This window comes from Monodelphis domestica, chromosome 3 (genome assembly GCF_027887165.1).
Source record: "Monodelphis domestica isolate mMonDom1 chromosome 3, mMonDom1.pri, whole genome shotgun sequence".
Lineage (NCBI taxonomy): Eukaryota > Metazoa > Chordata > Mammalia > Didelphimorphia > Didelphidae > Monodelphis > Monodelphis domestica.
Window position 1 is genome coordinate 298,906,196 of NC_077229.1, and position 24,659 is coordinate 298,930,854.

Here is a 24,659-nt window from a genome sequence, read left to right on the forward strand (position 1 = left end):
TCTTAGAGATGCCTCATTTATTTTCTCCAGGAGAAACATTGCAAACTGCTCCTTCAACCAGTCTTTTTATGGCATGTCCTTTAGTCATTCAATTTTACTGGTCACCTTCTCCTTCATCCTTCCTAAAATCTGATGATCTCCAGAATTCAATCCAATCCAATAGAATACAGCACAATACTACATAGATATGATATGATTAAAGAAGAGTGTAGAAACAGTATTACCTTTCTTGTTCTGCTTGGGATGCCTATCTTATTGTAATCTTATTTTATCACTAGTTATTATTATGCCTATTAATGATAATCATCATTGTTATTACTTATGTTATAAAAGGGCTAGTTATAATCTAGACAATAACATGATGATGATAAGATTGTATTATGTTTTTCACTGCTGTCACATTATTAAGTTATACTGGGTTTAAAGTTCCAGACTGTTTTTATAAAAATAACTTTTGTAGCTACATCCTGTACCTATGAACTTGGTTTTTTTGGGACATAAGTATAGAATTTTCCACTTATCCCTATTACATTTAATCTAAATTGATTTGTTTCATCATTATAGCCTCAAAGATTTTACTACATTATGCAACTTATGAGCTAACCCTCTTGGCTATACATCATCAGAAAATTTGACATTGATAAAGACATTGATAAAAATGTTGGAAATATTGAACCATGGATAAATCACTAATAGAGACTTCCTTCCATGATGACTTCAATCCATTTATGACTACCCTTTGGATCTATTAATTCAACAAGTTTGGAATTCATAGAAGTGTATTGTCATCTGACTGTATCTCTCCATATTGTCAATGAGATTAACATGGGAGACTTTGTCAAATGCCTTGTTAAAATCCAACTTTAATCATATTGCCAGTCTTGTAATGCTGTTAAAAAAAGGCAATAGAACCCCCGCCCCCACCCTGGCCCAAATCTATTTAAGTGTCTATGTAATTGAGTTTAAGGCAAATAAGTTTCTCCCTTCTCCAACTCATTCTCCTATCAAGTGTATATAAAACACAGTGATGTCCATCAATGGCTAGACCTGAATGTTTGGCAGAACCTATTTGGGGAATTAAGTGCTCATGGAAAAGCATATTGATTTAAAAAAAATTTCCAAATGTGTTTAGAGGGAAAAAAATGAGATTTTTTGTTAGTTTGATGAAAAGCACATTAAGTCTTAATTCATGCTTCAAGTTACATGAGTAGACTGACTACAACTTACTGGAGCTATCTGGTAAGACCCACTCTCTAGCTTTATAGATACACTGAGTTGGGAAAGACTTAAAATATGAACTATATTAAATGTCACGGAGAGGTTTGATGGAGGCTTCCTTTCTATCTTAACGAAAGAAACACATATATGAAGAACATATAATATGCATTGAAGATAACAAAGTAGAAGCCAGGGACTTATAGTGTCTGCATTTAAATAGAAAGTTTTAAAATATTCTCAGATGGAAAGAAACAGAAATAAAAATCTGATCCTAGTCCCCAAACCTGTAAGTCATATTCTCTAGGTTATTTTATCATTAGTTATAATTGTGCCTATTAATGATTATCATCATTGTTAATATTAGTATTCATACTATAAAAGGACTAGTTATAACCTAGGCAATAACAAGCCCATTGGTTTTTATTTGTGAAACATGAGGTTTTTTAAAGTAACAACTTATTTAGCCATATTGTTTTCTTTTGTAAAATTCAGAAACATTGTTTTGAATTTTTCATATTATATTTGCATGCAAGGTCCGGAGTTAGGAGAACTCAAGTTTAAACAACCCCAGATGCTAGTTGTGCGATCCTGGGCAAGACACTCGATTTCTGCCTCAGTTTCTTCAACTAAAAAAATTGGTAAATTAATAGCATCTACTTCACAGGCTTGTTACTGGGGTCAAATATGATATTTGTAAATGCTTGGCACATAGTAGACACTTACTAAATGCCTATTTACTTCTCCTTTCCCTTTTTGTTTCATCTTCCTAATTTATCAAATATTAGGTTTTATATAGCATAGATCTATTCATTAAATACTACAAAGTAATCTTGGGAAAACAGAACATTGCAAAAGAGGTTTGTCCAATTATAATAGGAAAAAAAAAACATATGAAGTACAGATTATTTCCAGCCTAAGATATGCCGCTGAACAGGCAGCCTATTGAATTGGTTCACACATGGTGTATATGCATATGTCCAAGTGTGTTGAGTTTAAAATGAGAGGTAGCACAGATAAGCAATAAGCTGGGCTAAGAAAATAGAAGACTTGACTAGATCACATTTAGGAACTTGCAAAGTGCTTTCAATTATCCTAAATACTCCATGAACATAAAATTCAATACCTTTAACACCAACAGTCTTCTGGTATTTGTATATCACTGTAAATCCTGAAATAATACAATCTTAGAAGAATCAAAAGCACATGTGGCTTATAGGAAATATGAGCAATAGTACTAATTAGACTATGGTATATTCTCCACATTGACTTTGGCACACAAAATGGCATAAAAGCAGTTAAGGCATCTACAACCAGATGAACTGGGTCAGTTGTGTAGCAAGAATAAAAAACACTAAATGAACAGATGAAGTTCTACATTTATCCATTCTACATACAGAGGGGATTTTCTACACATTAGATGGATATTTTACAGGGGATTTATGGGAAAAGACAGATAGAAATCATGCAGGATGGAAAAAGCAAAGCTTGTAGTTTGATATCAGTGGAGGAATACCAAATCTGATGAAATCATGGTTTCATGAAAATGTAGGTTTTTATTTCTCCCCCCCCCCACACACCTTATTTGATAGTTCCTGTAGTCTGGATTTTCCTGATAAATTTTTTAGTGGAACATTGAATTCCACTTATCCATGTTATATAATAAATAGCCAGATAGAATAAATGAACACACTTCCCTGAGAATTAACTTACTAATTGTAAAAACTTTGGCAATAGAGGGGATCAGACTTTCTAAAGTATAAAAAAAGTGCTGAACCAGAGCAAAAGAGAGAATTGGACTCAGGGATGAGAATGTAATCTGATTTCATAACCACAATGCATTTCTCCAAACCTTTTATTTTATGCTCTTATTTGACAGGTGAGAAAACGAACACATAGAAAGATCAGGTGACCTGCCCATAGTCACATGGGTTGTGTTTGCCAGAGTAAGAATTCAAATCAGAACCTCTGACTCTAAATCCAGAACTTTCTTGACTATAGTTAAACCTGAATTTGACTATTGATGAAAAGATTCCAAGGACCAGAACTATGTTTTTTTATCTGTACCCAATTTCCATTCAGATGTTTGTTTTTTGCTAAATATTCCAAGTACCAATATATTTTGACATGAAAGTACAGAAGTAGCATTCCTTTCTTTGTAGTACCATATACAATTCCTTTTGGATATGGCTTTGGCCTTTTCTTCTGATAGCTTCTATCAAGAAAGACACATAATTTCTTGGGCACAGAGACCCAGCTATCTTTTTGTCATTCTTGGGAAGGAGAAATAACATGTTCCTTGTTCTGGAAACTTTGATTTTGGAATAAATGCTATTCACAACAATTAGGAAACATCTGTTCTCCAGTCTCTGAGCTACCCCTTTACTAGTGCCTGAGGATATATGGAACCTAAACCCCTTTTCTTTGCTACCTGCAGTGGGATGGCCATTCATCTCCAAGAGACAATCGTCTTCCTCTGTCTCACTTTGGTCCTCATTTTCCTCTTTGCATTCCACACTGGGGTTATAGTGACGAGGCTTCATTAACAGAGATTTCCTTTTGTTGACTGGAACACCTAAGGCTGGCTCTTCCGTTTTTCTCTTTTTTGCCATGGGGCAGCCATATGCAGCACTGCAGTAAGTAAAGAGAAAAAGTTAACAATATGAAGTGTTTCGAAATTGTTTGATACTTTGCTTTGAAAAGCTATAATGTAAGGCTACGAGAAAGTCAAACTACTTTTTTTTTTTGAGGTGGTGAATAGAGGTTTAGATTCTGTTGTTGGCACTAACAAAAACAGCAGGGACAAAGCCATTGAACTGTTCTGATTCTCTTTCACTGTTACCAGTACAGTTGAAAAAAAAATCATCTTTAATCCTGAGTAAGCATATGTTAATCTGAGCTCTGCTTGGCACTAGACTAAATACACTCTGGGAGGGATGAGAAAAGATTTATGCTGGTTTCCTAATCCTAAGAAACAGCTAATGTGAAAAATATACCACCAGTTACACTGGTGTGTCCATTATGGATAAATCACAATATGTTACAAATGCTCATTTGACTGATTGGTGAGTGTGTTTGCATACCTGTGTGCTAGGAAAACTGCTTATCTCAGCCCCAGTTGTGCATCCAGTTTCAGAGGCACACATGTAAAGTGCTCTGACTTGAAAAGGAAAGGGTGGGAGAGAAAGTATTAAATATTCATTGAACCATTGTCTAGTCACAGAAGGAAAAGTGGAATGAGTTTATACCAAAATCTCTCCTTTGATTTTCACACGTCTGGCACCCAGATCAAACAAAGAAGGGGAGGAGAAATCTGATTTGATCTGCCAAAAATGGTCAGCACTTTATCCCTATCCATGATCTCATATGGCTTCATACTAAAGTACTCTCGTGGCTGCCATTTGTTACATCTTGACTGAGAAATCAAATCTGAATAGACTTCCCAGTCATATCTCTACCAGACATAATGCTTATCAGCTTATTGGTTACAGTTAAGTATTTATTCCTTTTGCAGGATCTATTAGATCCAGAAATCTTAGCCAACAGTCAGTCTTAAGCATGTTAATATTTAGAGAATGTCCATTTTATGCAAAACATGAGTACAACAATGTATCTCAGAGGAAAAGGCATCCATGCTCCCGGTCCTCTAAAAGCTGCTGATTAACACCTTAAGTCGGGTCTTGTGTAGAATCCAAAAGGAAGGGGAAACCATGCTAGATGATAAAGTCTTTGAGATACTCCTGTTTGTAGATGACATTATGTTCATTGCACAAAATCCAGAACTTTGCAGAAACTTCTAAAGGAATCTACAATCAGTCATAATTTCTCAGCCTAATTATCTACTCAGGAAAAATCAAATAGTTAAATATTACTTATTTTCCAGACTATACTACATGGCAGGATAGATGGTTGATGGGGCCAGTTCATTACTGCAGATATTTTGTACAGACATAATGAATGGAGAGTGAGATGGGACCAGAATGAATTAGAAAGAAGAGAGGAGGCTGGATTGCCTTTAGGAAACTGGTAGTGATTTTAATGATTCCTAACTTTTCTCTGAAACAAAGGTGCAGTTTTCTGAACATTAGTAAGCTCTTTGCAAATAGAGAAGGTTTCCTTCTTTGTGTCCCCAGCAACTTGCACAGTAGCTGGCAGATAGTACATACTTAATAAATGCTTATTCATTGATTGATGAATCTACATGACTGTGAGTCATGGGATATGTTCTTTCCCAAAGAATTTTGTTTATGGGACACCCAATGGCCACATGGTAGATAGGCACATGGCAAGTATTTCTATCTCCAGCATACTGTCAGTGAAGTACTGAACAGGAGAAGAAACATAAATGCCACCAAAGAGATATAACAATGTAGCCATGGAAGTATTTAGCATTTAATAGAGATATGTATAACTTGATTTAGAATAGTATCCTCTTGTAGTTATTTTTTATTAATTCAGAACTCAAGGGATTCATGTATATTATTCATTAAAAGGCATTATTAGAAATTGGCAGTTAGAAGGGACCTTAGGGAAAATCTAATCTACCCTTTCATTTATGGAAAAGGAAAATGAGGTCCATAGAGTTTAAATGACTTACCCAAGATGGTTACCAATAGATTAGGTTAATTTTTTTCATTTTTCATAGTGATATGATATTATAGGTATATATCTGTTATCACAAGATTTGCTACTAGTGGAAACAAACTCCAATGAGTGAGTCAAAGGTGGGCTCTCTTTATTCAGAATACGATGTTAGAAGGTGAGTCTGTAGGCTATAGGGAACAGTTAAAAATCTAATTCTAATATGCATTGCAGGAAAGCTCTGATATAACTTATATCAGACTATTTACCACCTTTGGTAGGAGAGGAAGGGAAGAAGAGTGGGAGAATATTTCTAATCACAAAATGCCAGAAAACAATTGTGAAAAATTATTTCTATATGTAATTTAAAAATTAAATTTTATTTAAAAAAGAGATTATGAGGTTGTAAACCAGAATAGGATGGGAATGGTAAAGAAAAAAGGGGACAGATGCAGGAGGTGCCATTGACAGTACAAGTTACTCGTTGTCAGGGAGCCGGGAAGACTGGGGGGAAACTGTTGCGGGCAGCTGGGAGCTGGGTAGCTCTAGCCAGGCCTATACTGGGGGGGGGGATGTCATAGGTTCAAACGTGACCTCAGACACTTCCTAGCTGTGTGACCCTGGGCAAGTGATTTAATCCCCATTGCCTACCCCCTTATCACTCTACTATGTATTGGTTCCAAGGCAGAAGATAAGAGTTTTTTTTTTAAGTGACCTTTTTTTGCTAAAAATATTCATGAAAATCTTCATTCTGGATAACATAGTGCAATGCACTTTGAAAATAAAGTTTTCATCAGTTTTTTTTTAACCTAATTCCAGCTAAGCCTTCAAATGGAGAAAAATTCAAGAACTTTGTTTCTCTTTCCTAAATAGTTTCACTAAGACTTCCTTCATTGGGTTTGGTAGACAAAAATGTACATGAACTCTACATTTCAATTTGATAAATATTTTCATTTACCACTTGAGGGTCATAGGCTCAGGAAACTTGCTCTTATAATGTTTATCTAGGTAGATAGCTATTATTAAATTTTTTTTCTTGAGAATGAAAATATAATTATTGTTGTTTCTTACTACAGATAGGTATAATTCCACCTTTGGATATAATATGTACATGTCTTGCTATGATGATTTTTCCTCTAGCACTTTGAAAGCAATGGGAAGTATAGGAGATTGGACTTTTTTTCTTTTTGGTTGCATGTCACTTTACTAAAGCTATTGTCTCAATTACTTTCTTTGATGATTTCCTAGAATTTTCTAATTAAGCAATCATGTCATCAACAAACATGATTTGTTTGTCTCCTTCACCTTTGTCCATACTTTATTTTAATATCTTTCTATCTTTTTATATATTGATAAAAATTCTAGAATTATATCTAATGGTTTAAGGTGTAAACCTTAAAATTTCTTAGACTTATGAATGTTGGAAATTTTCCCATTGGGAAATTTCATACTTGAACAATTTCCTACTGATAGTAAGAACTCTATTGGAAAGGTCCTTCTCCTTCCTACTTAAGACTACTTTAGGACAGAAACCTTTTGCTAAACAATGGAAAGGGCTTTGACCTATGCTTAAGCATAGAACAGGAAGTTCTTTGAGTCATGATTGATTTTAGAAATGATACAATAGAGATACTTGGAATGACAGAACCAGGTCTTGGAACTTACAATCTCCACCCTACTCAGTCTAACAGTCTAACAGGATTTAGGAAGGGCTGCAGCATAGATCAAAATTTAATTATTTGAGAATATGACCTTCAACAGACATGTGCAAAGCCACAGACCTCTGGGCGGTCCTGGGTTAAGCTAGAGCCACCATTGGCACAAGGAAGACATGGACAGTGATTGGTAGATGTGAGAACTGAGGGGAGGGAACTGAGATGGTTTCCTTAAAGATAGCGGGGGTCTGAGGACTGAGAAGGTGGTTGGAGAGGTTTTGCTCTGAGAGGTTGTGCTCTGAGAAGCTTGCTCTGAAGGAAGCTGGAGGTGGAGGCCCCTAAGACTGTTTCTCCATTTTGGTCACGTGAGTGATAGGGACTGATCTCTTTTCTTTGCCTCAGCTATCTAAGGGCTTGGGCCTTTGGCCCAGCCTAAACAGAGGGGGTATTTAATCCCTATTCCCTTCTCTCCCCTTTCTCTCTCTCTCTTTCTCTCTCTCTCTCTCTAAAATACCTTTCTTCCTCCTGTTTATAATTAAAAACTCCATAAAAGGTTGACTTCTGACTTGAGTTTTCATTTAGGAATTACATAGCTGAATTCCTTGGCGACCTTAAATTAATATATATCAGTCTTGTAAAGTGATTTCGATATCACAAAGGAGAGTAGGTATTATTGCTTACACCTAGATTCACTGGGAAAGATTCTAGAATATTTCCATTGTATATGATGTTTGCTTCTGGTTTTCTATAATTTTAATTGTATTTAAACTCTCCTTTTATGTAAATCAATTTTAATAGGTTTTTAAAAGCATAAATGAATATTGTCATTTGTCAAAGGTTTTCTCTTCAACTATTGAGATATTTATGTGGTTTTGGATAGTTTTGTTTTTATATGATTATGTTGATTGATTTCCTAATATTGAAGTATACTTTGATTCCTGATGTAAATCAACTTGGGCCATCATAATAGATTTTTTGAGTAAGTCATGATATTCTCTATTCAACAGGATTTTGTTTTTTAAATTTATTTAAAATTTTTAATTTTTTTACATCCTTACTTTCCATCTTAGAACCAATACTAAGGCAGAAGAGCGGCAAGGGCTAGGCAGGGGGTTAAATGACTAACCCAGGATCACTCAGCTAGGAAGTATCTGAGGTCATATTTGAACCCAGGACTTCCCATCTCTGGGCCTGATTGACAGTCCACTGAGCCACCCAGCTTTCCCCATGACAGAATTTTATTTAAGATGTTATAATTGGTATTCATTAATGATATTATTCTTATATATTTCTTCTTTGCTTTATCCTTCTCTAGTTTAAGAATTAGGACTGCATTTTTCTCATAAAAAAAGAGTTTAGCTAAATGCTTTTTTCCAATTTTGACAATAATTTGCATTGTATTGAAATGTCTCATTCTTTGAAAATGACTTAGAATTTTCCTGGAAGTCAATAATTACCAGAATTTTTTTCCTTTGAGAGTTCCTTTATATTTAGTTCTATTTCCTTTTTTGCATGAATATTTTTACATTTTTTAAGGTAAAAGGAGATAGGTTGGAAAGAGAATAGAGACTTTTTTACATTTCTATAGTCCCAGCTAGGTGTTGTTCTTAAGGGATCAATATTTCTACTACAATGAGGAGATCCTCAGGATAGATAATTTTTAAAAGAAAATATTGCTACTGCACTAATATGCACCCTACTGATATAGACATCCTTATGTATAAATGTACACTGATGTATATATTTAAATTTATATATTGATATATGTATGTCAACATATACTTATGTTTATATTATTTAATAACAATATCTATAGTGATGTATAATAATAACTTTAATGTTTATAGTGTATTTTAAATGATCTAATTTTAACTTCACAATAATTCTGAGTGGTAGGTGCTCTTATTATCCCCATTTTACAAAAGAGAAAACTGAGGCAGACAGGTTAATTGAATAGGCCAGGATAACACAACTAGTAAGTATTTAAGATCAGATTTGAATGCCAGTCTTCCTGACTCCAGGTCTAGCATTCTCTCTCCTGTGCCACCTTGCAGCCTATTTGGTGACTATTCGCATCAACTTTCATTTCATACACAGGCCTTTTATGGCTCTTCCCTCCATTTTTGAAGATACAAAGAAGATGGAGAATGCTTGCTGCTCCCTCCGTGACTGTAAAATAACCATGTTCTTGTTTTGTTTTGTTTTGGTTTAGCCAAAGTTCAGATTAGTTATGTTAGCTAAAGATTGTTACCCAAAGTTATTATCCTTTACAAGAAAAAGGGGGGAGGGAAGGTTCCTTTCAATGACTTTTCCTCTGGGGAGCACTATTTTAGCTTTATTGTGGCAGTGCCAGGGAACATCAAAATAAGCAAAGGCCATACCTGACATGCCACTGAAAGAGACATGTCACAAAAATGCTAACATATCTTTTCATGTTTGCCAGAAATATTGTCCAATAGTCTATGTCTTCCCATCTGCAGAACTCAGCAATGTTAATATAAAATGGGCTCCATTAGTTATATTTTTCTAGTAGAAAGAACATAGCCTATATTTATTGATCTAGTCAATCTCCTCAGTGCTTTCTGCATCTAGATCTCTGGAGAATTAAACCAATATACAAATCTCTTATACCCTCATATTTTCCCTTTATGAATCTACTTTCTCTCAAGAATTCCTAAAATAATCTATAATTTCACTTGAAAGAACCATTTTGCTTATGCATTAAAGAGAGCCAAAGGTTATGTATTAATCCTTCAATTGCCAAATTCCCTTTAAGAACCTCAAATATGTTCAGTATTTATTTTTAAAATGATACAATTTAAACTTCTAATTCAAAAAGTGGTTAAGAAGAGCTACTGAGATTTGAAATAAGGAAAAATTTCCTAGCAATTAAAAATATTGTTCAGTTGTGTCTGATTCTTCATGAACCCATTTGGGATTTTCTTAGCAAAAACCATGGAACAATTTGCCAATTCCTTCTTTAGCTCATTTGACAGATGGAGAAACTGAGGCAAACAGGATGTAATTGACTTGCCTAAGATCACAAGTTGGATTTGAATTCAGGTCTTCCTGACAACAGGCACTTTATTCTATTCTTGGCCCACCTAACTGCCTATTAACAATTAGAAGTATTCAAGGAATTGGGATGAGCTGCCCAGAGAGGTTTCCCTTGACTACAGGTCTTCAAACAAAGACTGAGTGATGCCGGTCAGTTCTGTTGGAAAGGATTATATCTTTGCTATGAATGGATGGGCTACAATATTTCTGAGGTTTCTAACAATTCTGCTAGTTTGTTAGTCTGTGAAGTCAGCATTAAAATCACTAATGATAGCTTCTTAGAGCTGGGAAAGATGTCATAATGTCAATTTGATCTAGCTTTCAGAATACACACATACATATGCATGCAAATGCACAAACAGAATTAGAGACCTAAAAGTTCATTTTTTCCATTGTCCTAGAAGTCAAATCATTCATCTGAGATGCAGTTTGATATTATAGCTAAAAGGACATTATTAGACTTGTAGTCAGAAGACCTCGATTCAAAACCTGGATCTAGCACACTTGCTTTGTGACAATAGAAAAAAATTTAACTTCATGGATTTTTAGTTTTCTCATCTATAAAATCACCTAGGAATCTGACTTGTAATTTTATTGATTAACAATAACAGCAATAATAATAATGGACAACATATGTCACTTACTATATGCCAGGCTCTGTGGCTTTTTTATTATCATTTTTGATTCTCACAACAATCATAGGGTGTAGGTGTTATTATTATCCCCACTTAGTAGATAAGGAAAATAAGTTAGACAGAGGTTAAGAGACTTGTCCAAAGGATGTAAATTAGCAAGTGACTAAGAGTATATTTGAACTCAAGTTTTTCTGGGTCCAACTCTGCTCTTCCACTCACTGTTCCACTACAAGCTGCGTGATGTTGGACAAGTCACTCAATTCTTTTTTTGCCTTAGTTCCACATCTGTAAAATGAGAAGCGAATAGCAAAAAAGTTTCTTTGCCAAGAAATCCCCAAATGGAGTCATGAAGAGTCAGAGATAACTGGAACAACTGAACTACAAAATATGAATTACCTAGGTAGCTATAACATGCTCTGTAGATACTGTTCCAGCTCCCATTTGTACAGATTAATCAGTTCCCCAGAAAATCGCCACTGTACCCACTCAAGGCTAAAGGGGGTAATCCTGAGTAGTCGAAGGCTGACATTCATTAGCTAAGGATCGGTGTGCTTTTCTTCATGACTTTTATCCATTAGTCAGACAGAGAAAATCAGCTCCTACAAAGATATTTACTAAAGTTGTATAGCAAGAATAATGAATATAAAATATATGCCAAAAAGTCTGTGACACTCTCCAATCTCCGAGAATCTAAGACAGTCTCAGAGACAATCTAAGAGAAAGTGGACTCAGACTTAAAGAGTGGATATGGCAAAAGAACAACACAACTTCTGCAAGTCCTTTAGCTGGAATCCTCAAGACATTCCCTGTAGGTGTAATTTTAGCTTTTTTTTTTCTTTTGCTGAACTTTATGGAGCCATCACATCTAGTCTGTTAATTGGCTTTCAGTGGAAACATTACCATTAGCTGTTTGGGGGTTGCTGCTGATACTGATAGGACACTGATAGAAAGATGGGAAGGCGAAAATTCTTTTGAAGCTCACAATCCCTCTTATACAGCCAAGAGTGGCAAGGAGGATGAGGATGAAGTTGAACAATTCTTCTACCCACTAAAATCTCCCCCTCAAGCAGTTTCTTCTCAGAGGTTTGGCTGGAAACTCCTCTCCTGGCTGCTGTTCACTTGAATTTCTGACTCCAACTGGCTTGTTGGCTTTATACAAGCCCCTAGGGTGTTACCAAATTTCAAAACCAATCTGAACAGACTTATATGCTAGCTAACTCTTATAACTCTCTGTTATGTTCCCATATGATAAGAATGCCATCTATGTCTTTATCCCACATCTTCAATACAGGTACCAAATAAAACAAGGTTCTGTATTACATCAGTAGAGATATTTCTTCAGGCTGACATTTGAGCAATGGTCATTTAGTCATTTTTTCAACCCACCAAAACATGTCATCCTGCAGCTCACATTTCTCTATTTTGTCCTCAAGTTGAGAATAAGCTGACACTTTTTAGGGCAACCAGAAAGATTTATCAAGTTATATTTGGAGCAACCAGTGGAGCTCGTTTTCAGTATAAGTATCAGATCATTCTAGACTTTTGGCTTTCCATTCACAAAATGGTTCATGCTATGCTCTTAAGAATTTTTCCTTGGTTAGTTACCATTGTTTCTGTCTTTCTACATGAGTTTTTTAAAATCTAAGATCATTAAAGGACTCCTACACAGGCACAAGAATCATGTTTTCTTCTCCACTGGGGTAACTCATGATTATATAATCAGGATTCTACCAAGGAATGATTCCTATTCCCATTCAACCCATAGCTTTTCTATGAAATTAAAGTTCATTTTTTTAAAGTCTAGGATAAGTGGTTTACTATACCCAATGTTGCCCATCTTGGTTTACATGAAACAACATGATATGCTTCCTTTTTCACCTGGCTCACAGTGCTACCATCTATTTATTGTCAGGCAAAACACACTTCCATATTGGTCATTGTTGTAAGAGCAAAATCATACATAACCAAAATCCCAAAATAAAACCAAAGATATATTGATGTGAAATATGCCTCCAACAATTCTTTCTCTTTAGGTGGAGAGCATTCCCCATCATAAGTCTTATGATTGCATAGCTGAGAGTAATCTTGACCATCCTTGTGGTTGTGTGATTCCTTGCAGTGGTAGGGCCAAAAATGGCCCCAAGCTGTGATTCAACTAACGGAACATTTTCTATTTTGGGGAGCAAGGGGGAGAAAGGAATAGTTCAGTTGTTTTTGCACTGAAAGGATATGAGTTGCAGTGTGAACAGGTCATGATAAAGAAAGAAGCATATTAACAATGATCACCTGTGAAAGACGTAATTATTCTTATCAATATAATCATCTAAGATATTCAGAAGAGGTGATGATGAAAATGCTATCTACCACCAGAGAGAGAACTAATGAAGTCTGAGTACAGACTGAAGTATGCTTTTTTTCATTTTCTTTCTTTTACTTTTCTTTTTTTTTTACAACATGGCTAATATGGAAATATATTTTGAATGATTTCATGTGTAATTAATATCACATCGTGTGACTTTTCATTGGGAGGGGAAGAAATGGGAGAGAGGGAGAGAATCTGCAACCCCAAATTTTAAAAATTAATATTAAAAATAAACAATAAATTCATTAAAAAGTAAGCACATTGTGAAGGTGGCTCAGTGGATTGAGAGTCAGGCCCAGAGATGGGGAGGTCCTGGATTCAAATCTGGTCTCAGACACTTCCTAACAGTGCAACCCTGGGCAAGTCACTTAACCCCCATTGCCTAGCCCTTACCACTCTTCTGCCCTGGATCCTGTACACAGTATTGATTCTAAGATGGAAGGTATGGGTTTAAAAAAATATCCACATTATCCATTGCATACTTACCATAATTTTGTTTTACTTTATACATGCACAAATATTAAACCCTTTATATATGATAAAAGATAATAAACTATGTATGTAATATACATTATCACATCATAACATAAATAATATAAATATTAAAATTTAAAATATATTAAATAAAATCTAAAAATATACAATATAATAATTTTTAAAAATCACATATCTAAGAAGTATAAGAGGCTACATTTGAATCCAGGACCATCCATTTCTAGGACTGGCTTTCAGTCTACTGAAACCCATAGCTGCCCTGACAGGGGCATATTTTTAAAGATTTATACTGTACTCAAATGATTTTCAAATAATTTACACTGAGCTAACTGAAAATCTGTTGTTGTTCAGTTGTTTCTGAGTCTTCATGACCCCATCTAGGGTATTTTTTTGGCATAGATACTTGAGTGGTTTACCATTTCCTTCTCCAGGCCATTTTACAGATGAGGAAACTGAGGCAAACAGTTAAGTGACTTGCCTAGGGTAACACAGCAAGTAGTAAGTGTCTGAGTCCAGATTTGAACTCAGGAAGATGAATATTCTTGACTTCAGGTCCAACCCTGTATCCCCTGAGCCACCTAGCTGCCCAGTTTGAAAATTAGACTTTAGCTTATAGTTTTCTTAAAATTTCCTCATGACAGGTGTGTGTGGATCTTCAACATAAAATCTTAAAAAATTCTACACATGATGTCTTCTTTGATGAACTTCTGGTGCCAATTTCTGCCTGTATGATTGTGTTCACACTGCTCCCTATGCTATTCATCCCTAACCCTTTCTTGTCACCAGCTCCTGCTTCTTGAAATCTTACCCATCATTTAAGATTCATGTTTAATGCTACCTTCTCTGCTAGATCTTCTCTAATTCCCCCAATTAGAGGCCATGGCCATACCTTGTTTCCTGTAAACTCACATAGTATTTTGTTTCTATTCCTCTAAGACACTTATGTACTAATTAATATTATTGGGGTTTTTGTGTGTGTGTATATATCTGTCTCCCTTACAAGGCTAAGACATTTATGAGGCCATGTACTAGGAAGTATCTAAATATATTTTAGTACTTGATTCAGTTTTATGAGCTTAATATTTTTAGGATCTTCATTAATTTATCAGTATAGTTACCCCTTCTTTTTAAGGTGTCAAAGTTCAGAAAGATAAAACTTCCTTATGTGACATATGAATCACAACTCTAATTATCTTCTAATAAAATTATAGAAACACAGAAAATTAAAATGGAAAAGAAGCCATTTATTTCAGCCATTTATTTAGAAATTTGTGACATATTAACTTATAGAAATATGTTTATCAATAGCATATTGAAGAGTATACATATAATTTTGGCTTCTGTCATTATTCTCAGAGATTTACAATCTAAGAGTTTTGTTAGTAAATTAGGGGAATGTAGAGTAGTTTGCCTGTCATATCTATTGAGAAGGGAAAAATTTTTGACCAAACAAGAGATAGAGAACATTATAAGTATGTAAAATGAATGATTCTGATTATATTAAATTAAAAAAGGTTTTGTACAAACAAAACTAATGCAACCATGATTAGAGAGGAAAGAAGAAACTGTGTAAAAATTTATAACAAATTTCTCTGAAAAAGGTCTCATTTCTCAAATATATAGAGAACTAAATCAAATTTATAAGAATACAATCCATTCCCCAAATGACAAATGGCTTTAAGACATGAACAAGCAGTTTCCAGATGAAGAAATAAAAGCTACTAGTAAGAAAAAAATGTTCTAAATCATTCCTGATTAGTTTCACAAATGAAAACTTTGAAGTACCACCTCACACCTAATAGATTGGTCAATATTACAGTAAAAGAAAGTGATAAATGTTAGAAGGGACATGGCAAAATTGGGATGCTGATGCATTGCTGATAGAGTTGTGAACTCATTCATTCTGGATAGCCATTTGGAACTATGCCCAAAGGGTAACAAAATTGTATATCCTTTGATACTCTAATATTCATTACTGAGTCTGAATCCCAAAGACAGCATACAAAAAGAGGAAAGGACCTAATTGTAAAAAAAAATTTTATAGAAAGTCCTTATTGCATTGGCAAAGAATTAGAAACTGAGGGGATGTCTGTCATTTGGGTAATGGCTAAGCAAATTGTGATATATGATGGTGAAGGAATTCTATTGTGTTGTAAGAAATGATGAACAGGATGATTTCAGAAAGAGCTGGAAAGAAAGTTATGAACTGATGTAGAGTGAAATAAGCAGAACCAGGAGAACATTGCATGCAGTAACAACAATGCTGTGGAATAATCATCTATGAAAGTCTTAGCTACTCTCAGCAATAGAATGATCCAGGACAATTCTGAGGGACTTATGACAAGGAATGCTATCTACCTCCAGAGAAAGAACTGTTGGAGTCAGAATGCAGATCAAAGCATACAATTTTTCACTTAAGTTTATTTGGCTTTTTATTTTTAGGGTTTTGATTTTATATGAGCATTCTCTTACAACAATGAACAATATGGAAATAGGTTTTGTCTGATAATACATGTATAACTCAGATCAAATTGTTTACCATCTCCCAGGAGGGTGGGGGAGAAAAAAGAGAGAAGGAGACAATTTGGATCTTACACCTTTGGAAAACATAAGTGGAAAATTATTATTACATTAAATGGTAAAATAAAATATCTAAAAATAATTTTGTTGCTATTTGTTAATAGAACACTGAGCAAGGATGTTTTGTTAATATAAAGTTCATGGAAATTGATTTTTTTAATCTCAGAGGTAATAGATACTGTTTCCTCATTTAGTTTGATTTAAGCTTAAAGAATTATGAATTGCATACCATATATAATTAACAGGGTTTAAAAATATTAAAATACCCATTTCATAGCATAATACTGAACCATTTCAAACAAGAGGCTCTCTGTAGTTAACATCATCCATATATAAAGCTAGCAGTCATAGAATTCAGAGAAAACTGCAAACTGTAAATGAAGCATGGCATAATTTCAGAAGACAAATACAAAATACTTGAATAGGAAAGTTTTTGATTTTACTAAATCCATACTTGGGAAGAATGAGGGGTTTTTCCTCCCCTGCAGAAATAGTCATGGATTTGTATCAGTAAATATATACTCTCTTGTCCCTTATGACAATAACATCCATTTGTAAAATAGCTGGGATAAGAGCAAAGTTAACTAAATGTTAACTTTCCTCTTTGTAACTTTCCTTTTACTCTCGAGTGTACTACAATTCTCTCAGTCACCCAAGTTCACAAACTTAACTAACATCATACTGTACTTCTGACTCTCAATACTTCCCTTCTCCCAAATGGAGAAACATTGGTATGTTTAATGTTGGCCTCCCCCAAAAAATGTATGCATAAAAGACTTTTAAGTTTAATCTGCTTTAATTAATACCTTTGCTATCCTTTTCTTAATTCTAGACTATCAACAAAACAATTCAGAATGCTGTATTTGTATTATTTCCCAATTTCTGAGGTGTAAATGCCCATAATATTTGTAAGCTGGTTTGAGCTGTTTCCAGCATACTCCTGCTATCCAAATTTATTGCCAAATCCTATTGATTCTGCTTTCATAATATTTCTTACATTTGCCACCTTCTGCCCTCTGGCACTGCCCCTACTCTGGTGCAGGTCATTGTTATCTAACCTACTGCAAAGGCCTCCTAATTGGCCTCTTGCCTCAACTCTCCCTCTTTTCTAATCCCTCCTCAGTTCAGTTGTCAAACTGATCTTCTAAAGCATGTGCCTAATTATATCACTTTTCCCTTGCCTCTCCCATTCAGGAAGCTTTAATGACTTTTTATTAACTCCAGTCAAATATAAAATTTTCTGTCTGGCTTTTAAGGTCTTTCATGACCTGACTCCTTCCTTCCTTTCCTATCTTCTTCGATATTACACTCCATCTCCCAACTCTGTATTTTCATTGCCTGTTTCCCATGTTCCTCTTCACCAGTCTCCTGGCTTCCTTCAGGACTCAGTTATAGTTTTATCTTCTGCAGAAAGTTTTTCCCAGTATTTATCTTATTGTTTTCCTTCAGAAATTAGCTCCAATTCATCTTGAATACATTTTGTTTGTGCATAATTATTAGCATATCAACTCTTCCAATAGACTATGAGGTGTGTGAGAGAAGAGTACGTTTTTGCCTTATTTTGTATCACCAGTGCTTAGTCTGGGGCCTAGCATATTAAAAGGACTATTCAAATAATAAAGCATTTGATAAGGAAATTTTGAAAAAAAAAAGATTAAAACCAATATCGTACTCTGAATTTTTAGGCTAGTTTGTCAGAAACCATTATATTTAACTTAGCATTGATTTATATTGAAGCCATTTCCACTTTGGAGAGAGAAATGTCCAAATTGGCTTAGTTCCCTCAATATCTTCCATTGTGATTCTGCCCCATGATAATTTAAGGTAACACTTGTAGAAATGTTTGAGAATTGAGAATTTGAGAAAATGATAATAATATCTAAAAGTACTTTTTGGATTAATATTGAAAAACTGTCAAATAACCAAGATGACAGCCCATTCCTCCTAGACTACTTCCTTAAAGCAATCAATGACTTTTTTCAGAGATCTATATGGAAAGACTAAACTGAAAAGGAGGCTGAGAGAGTGCCTCCCTGTCAGTAGAAGAGAATGGAGTCTCCCTTAGATGGGTTCTTTGGCAAATCCCTTCTAGAGTAGAGGAGGCAATGATCTTACTTATAAGAGAATTAAGTTTGATTATCACCCTTAATAAGGGCAGTTATATGGCACAGTAGATAGGATGCTGGGCTGGGAGTCAGGAATATTCATCTTCTTGTGTTCAAATCTGGCCACAGACATTTAATAGTTGTGTGACCCAAGGCAAGTCTCTTAACCCTGTTTGCTTCATTTTCCACAACTATAAAATGATCTAGAGAAGAAAATGGCAAACCACTATAGTATATTTGCCAAGATATCCCTAAAGGGAGTCAGGAAGAGTCAGACACTGAAGACGACTGAACAATAACAATATCATTCTTAATCGATTTCCTTAAGAAAGGTCTGAGCTTTTTCCTCTCCATTTTCCTAAAGGGGAAGGTCTAAAAAGGGTTTTGGTTTACAAAACATCATTTCTTAGTATTTCTTGAGAAATAAAAATGGAAATTTAAAATATATTTCTTACATATAAGTAGTGAATAAGTCACTTTGTTCTTATGTAGTGCTTAGCACAGTGTTTGGCTCAGAGTACTCACTCAATAAGTGTTTATTAATTGATTAATTAATTGAGCAAACCAACTATAGACTATAGTCTCCCTGTTCTATGCAAATGACAACCTTAAAGAAAACATAGTTTATTAAAAACAAAAACTATTATCTAAGCAATATAGTTCTCAGATTTTAAGACTGATGTACAGACCAATGAAAAATGAGTGTCAAATAATGTGGGCATTCATAACCCTTCACAGTTGTATATGAGTTTTAGTAGATTCATATTCACCTAAATTGTATTTGTGATCTTACTATTACATTAAAAATGTGGTTTATAATCTGATTTTACAATTATTTGTTTACTGGAAAAATTATTGTTACACAATGATAATCTAGAAATAGTAAAGAACATTATGGCTATGTTTAAGAAATAAATGTGAAATATATAGAGGTGAACAATTATTCTGATGTGCAAAATATTGGGGAATGACATCAAGACTTATTTGAATCATAGAGTTTGCATATATATATATAGGTATATTATATATATATATATATATGTATAAAACATCGATATGATTGCGAGACACTCTAACATCCAAATTCACACACTTCTCTATGTCTAGAAAGCTCCCTCTGGCTTTCCTGACTTCCTTCAAGTACCAATTACAAACCCATCTTCTATAAGAAGAGTTCCCAACTTTTCTTAATTCTAGAATGCCTTCCTTTCTTTAATTATTTCTTTTTAAATTTTATATAAACTTGTTTGTACATATTTTTTTCTCATATCCCCCATCAGATTAGTTCCTTGAGGTCAGGTACTGTCTTTCACATTTTAAAAAAATCCCCAAGATGTAGTGGGTACTTGAAATGCTTGTTGGCTGAAGAGAGTGCCTTTGTACAAAAATGAGACTGCATAAGCTTATTCTGGTAAACAAATATGAATGACTGATACGTTTTCCCTGAAAATAGTGGAAGTAAAAATATGTCTTAGATCTTTCCTCTCACCTCACCTAGCACTTTGTAGTTCCTTTGTAGTGGATCCCATTTATTTGTTGGCAATTCATTAAAATCAACCAATGTGGGTAGAAATTATAAATAGCATTGCTTCTCCTTTCCTTCTTTTAATAGGTAAGGCATCGTGCTTAAACAGATAGGAACTGTCAGAGCTGAGCCTCAAACTTTAGGCATTTATTATCTTCTAACATATCAGATTTGGGTCTTTATTTCACCTGTTATGTTAATTTACTTTAGGGCAAAGAGTCTATCTTACTTTGTTCAGTGTCTTGCAGACAGAAATCATTTAAAACATACTTATTGATTTAACTGAAAGACTTAGGAAGATTAGAATATTCAACTTTATATCAGGGTATGCCAATTATATTTGGTCACACAACTAAGCTATTTGAATGAAGTTTGTAACAATATGAAAAACATTCATCTTCCATGAAGATTAATCAATATTTTAACTAAAACATAATGAGACAAAACATTTATCTTGAATGAGTAAGGTAAAGAAATCTAAGGGACTTATTTTCATTTGTTCTATCAAAGAACTGTAGAAAACTAAAAAAAAGAATAATCCTTAAAAGATACAGGCTTGTATACCCTGTATAAAAATGTTTGCTGTCCTAGGGATGAAAAAGTCTGAAAGAGAGAGAATTTGGGAAAAAATTATAACCTTATTTTCAAAGCCTATGAAGAATATTGAAAATGAAACTCATAGGATTTTGATTACACTGAATTTTAACTTTTCAATATTGAAATGATTTTATTCTTAATTAAGATAAATTGTGAAAGGTGTGACAGCTTAATGACTAGAAGATTGGCTTCCAAAGTCAAGAAGACCTTGATCCAAATCCTGTTTCTGACACCTACTAGCTATATTACTCTATGCATGTCACTTATCTTCTCCCAGGTAACCTTTTAAAACTCTTAAGTTCCAGACTACTTGCTCATTTGTATGAAGTATGTGTGCCAGGAGCTCCTTACACAGATGAAGTCCTGGATTTAGGCCAAAAACTAAATAAGAATTGTACTTGAAAAGAAGATCACGCTATGAAAAGTTCATTTTAATTTAGGTACAAGTTATTAGGCTAGATGGCGAGGAGATAAGGATAAGTACAGTTAGAATCCCTGCCTCAAAGAACTTGTGTGGTGGCGGTGAGGGAAAGACATGTATGTATGCAAATAACTATGATATCTGACAGAATATGATTGGGGCAAAGGAGAGGTCTGCATGCAATATGATAAATTTGAAGAGGGAGAAATAATTTTCAGTTGGGAAAATGAAATAAATCTTCTTGAAGAAGCTAGTACTCCAACTTAGTTCTTGGAGAAAAAGGGTTTAGACTTAGAGGATCATAGATTTAGATTTGTAAGGGGTCTTAGAGATCATCTGATGTAGTTTCTTCAATTTACAAATGAAGAAACCTGTGACCAGGGAAATTAAGCAATTTTTCTAAGGTCACAAAAGTAGGAAGAGGCTGGAATAGAACAAGTATTTATTAAGAACCAATAATAAGCTGAATAAGGCATTATGCTAAGTGCTTTACAATGCTTTATCTCATTTGATTCTCATAATAACCTAGTGAGATGGATGTCATTATGACCTCTCATTTCACAGTGGAGGAAACTGAGTTAGATAGAGGTTAAGAGACTTGCCCAAAGCAACACAGGTAATATGGTTGAGACTGGATTTTAACCCACCGCGTCCAAACTCCAGCCCTAATGCCCTATCTACTATACTGCCTCAGTAGTAAAAAGAAGTGGAATTTGAACCCATGTGCTAGATAATAATCATAATATTTCAATATAAAAAAGATGAAGGAAGGGGGAAAGGCGAAGCTGGAGAACGGAAGTCGACAATTTGGGGAAAGGAGTGAGAAGGGTGAGTCCCATTAGGCTGGAACATAAAATATGTGAAGAGTAGCAATGTTATTTCACCTATTAAATGATACCATGCTTTCTCACAAATCTCCTCCTCCTATGAACATAGAGTTTTGAAGAAGAAAAATAAGGAAAATTTATTTATTACTTTATGTCCCTACATACTTTTTTCCTGCTTTGAAAATACTAATACTAAAAGCAGTGGTTTTTCCAAGAAGAATAAACTGTTTTTTTTCCACCCAGCAGAAAGGTTAACTTTAAGTAAAGTATATAAATATATTTGCTTTCATACTCCTAGATTGGGCCCCTAGAGATACGCTGTTATGCCAAATTCTAAGGCAGTTTTTGGTTCTGTTCTTCTAAAATTATATCTCACAAAACTATATCCCTCACTAGTGGGATTCCCATTATCAGTTAGCTAATAGACTATATCCCCAGAGCCTGGCATAGTAATTGGCTGTATTCAGTAGGCACTTAATAACTGTTTGCTGATTGACTAAGAAAATGTAAGGTCTAGATAATATTTACCTTATCAGATTACTCTGTGATACTAGGATAATCATGATTAGTTAATAAGTAAGAATTGAGAATCTTAAAAAATGTAAAAAGGTTTTGGAGGGCATGAACCAAAATATGTTTTTTTTTAGTCATTTTAGTTGTGTCTGATCCTTCTTGATCCCATTTGAGATTTTCTTGGCAAAGATACTGGAGTGGTTTGCTACTTACTTCTCCAGCTCATTTTACAGATAAGGAGACTGAGGCAAACAGGATAAATGACTTGCTCAGGGCCACATAGCTAGTGTCTGAGGTCATATTTGAACCCAGAACTTTCTGAATCCAGGCAAGGCTCTCTATCCACTAGGTGCTTAAAGTAAAATATAAGATGCTTGTAAATTGTCATTAATCATCTTAGTTTAGAAAGAAAATATTGAGGGAAAGGTGTTGAGAGGAATATGCAGACATATTCATGGAATGAGAATATGTAAGAAGCAGCACAGCATAATGAATAGAAAAACTGGCCTTAAATATAACAAAATCTAGATTCAAGTCCCTTCTCTAATACAGTTGACTCTGTGATCTTTGGTAAGGAATTCACTTCTCAGAGTTCTAGGCTACTCTCTAAGACTAATTTTTAGAGGAGTTGACCTGAACTTAGTAGAGAGAGATCTTTATCCCAATGAAATCACAGGTCTATTCCCTATTCCCATATACCTATCACTGAATAAAATCTAACTAGGTAGAGTATGTCTTGCTAATAAAGGGAAAGTTACTTTAGAATTGAATTTATCACTTAGAAATTTAAGAACATTTATTTATGATTATGGAAAATAGTGAAGTTTTGTTTTATTTGGGCTAAATTATTGAACTTCTTTGCATTGCTTCATTTTAGCAGGCAAAATGGTTACTTTTCTTCTGTGACATCTTAGTTTTAATGAAAATGTCTTTGTTAATTTGAACAATAAGATTTATTGAATTGAGTCAGGATTCTTTTTTCTATTAAGGGAGTTTGACTCAGAAAATTCAACAAGGAGACACATAAGTATGTAAATAAAAACCATCTTAATCTAGGAGTTTCTTACTTGAGAAAAATATAAAATTTTATTCACCCTCTTGTTCAGTTAAGAGCAGAGAGCATAAAATTCTGAATACAACAATTAAAAAATATGTACTTGAGTTATAGAACTCCTTTATAGCTAATGGAAAGTCAGGGAGAGGTGAAAGAGAAAAATGACATTGAAAAGAGAGAAACTGATTTGACAAAAACAGAGAGACGTGCAGAGAAAGAGAAGACTTCAGAAGGGAAAAACAGTCACAAGAGGAGAGACAAAAATATAATATAATGACATACATGGACATAAAAGACAAGAAGGAAATACACAGACTAAAAAGAGATAAAGAAAATAAGAGAGACAGAATGAGACCACTTTAATGAAATTAATGTACTCATATTGGATCTCTTTAGGATATGATAGCTAAATATTTTTCTTTCTTTTTTTTTTAAACCCATACCTTCTGTCATGGAACCAATACTATGCATTGGTTCCAAGGCAGAAGAGTGTTAAGGGCTAGGTAATTGGGGTTAAGTGACTTGTCCAGGGTCACACAGCTAGGAAGAGCTGGAGGCTAGATTTGAATCCAGGACCTCTCATTTTTGGACCTGGCTCTCAATTCAACTGAGCCACCTAGCTATCCCCCACTAAAGACTTAGCAATTTTTAAAATTTTGACAATAGGAATAAATGAAGATATCTTTTAGAGCATATTTATAGGCTGTATTTGGGTTAGATCATAAGTTACCTGTTTTTAACTGAACTATTAGACTGACTTACATATACACATTCAAAACATCTGAATGTATAAAAATTCCAATTTTAATGTCCCTATTAGTCCTTCTCAACTTTGTTAAGAATATTTAAGACCTGATACTATACTTGAAAAAATGAAAGAGTAATCATGCTAAAATATGCAAATAAACTACTTATTTATGTTTATGTTTGGTATATATGTATATAAAATGCATATGTGATGGCTTTGGGCAATGAACTTGGAGTTGGCAAATGTGGACTGAGATTCAACTTTAAAATGCCTTAACCATGTGATCATA

At 34.3% G+C, this 24,659-nt stretch overlaps 1 protein-coding gene across 11 annotated transcripts in view; it reads right to left on the reverse strand.

The window, feature by feature from the left end:
- ST18 (ST18 C2H2C-type zinc finger transcription factor) overlaps positions 1 to 24,659 on the reverse strand; it is a 349,790-nt gene that overhangs the window by 86,505 nt on the left and 238,626 nt on the right. For all 11 annotated transcript variants that reach the window (XM_007487130.3, XM_007487129.3, XM_056823905.1 and 8 more), the window contains one exon: positions 3,647 to 3,846. In XM_007487130.3, the coding sequence (XP_007487192.1) occupies positions 3,647 to 3,846 (200 nt within the window). The remainder of the gene's footprint in view (positions 1 to 3,646; positions 3,847 to 24,659) is intronic.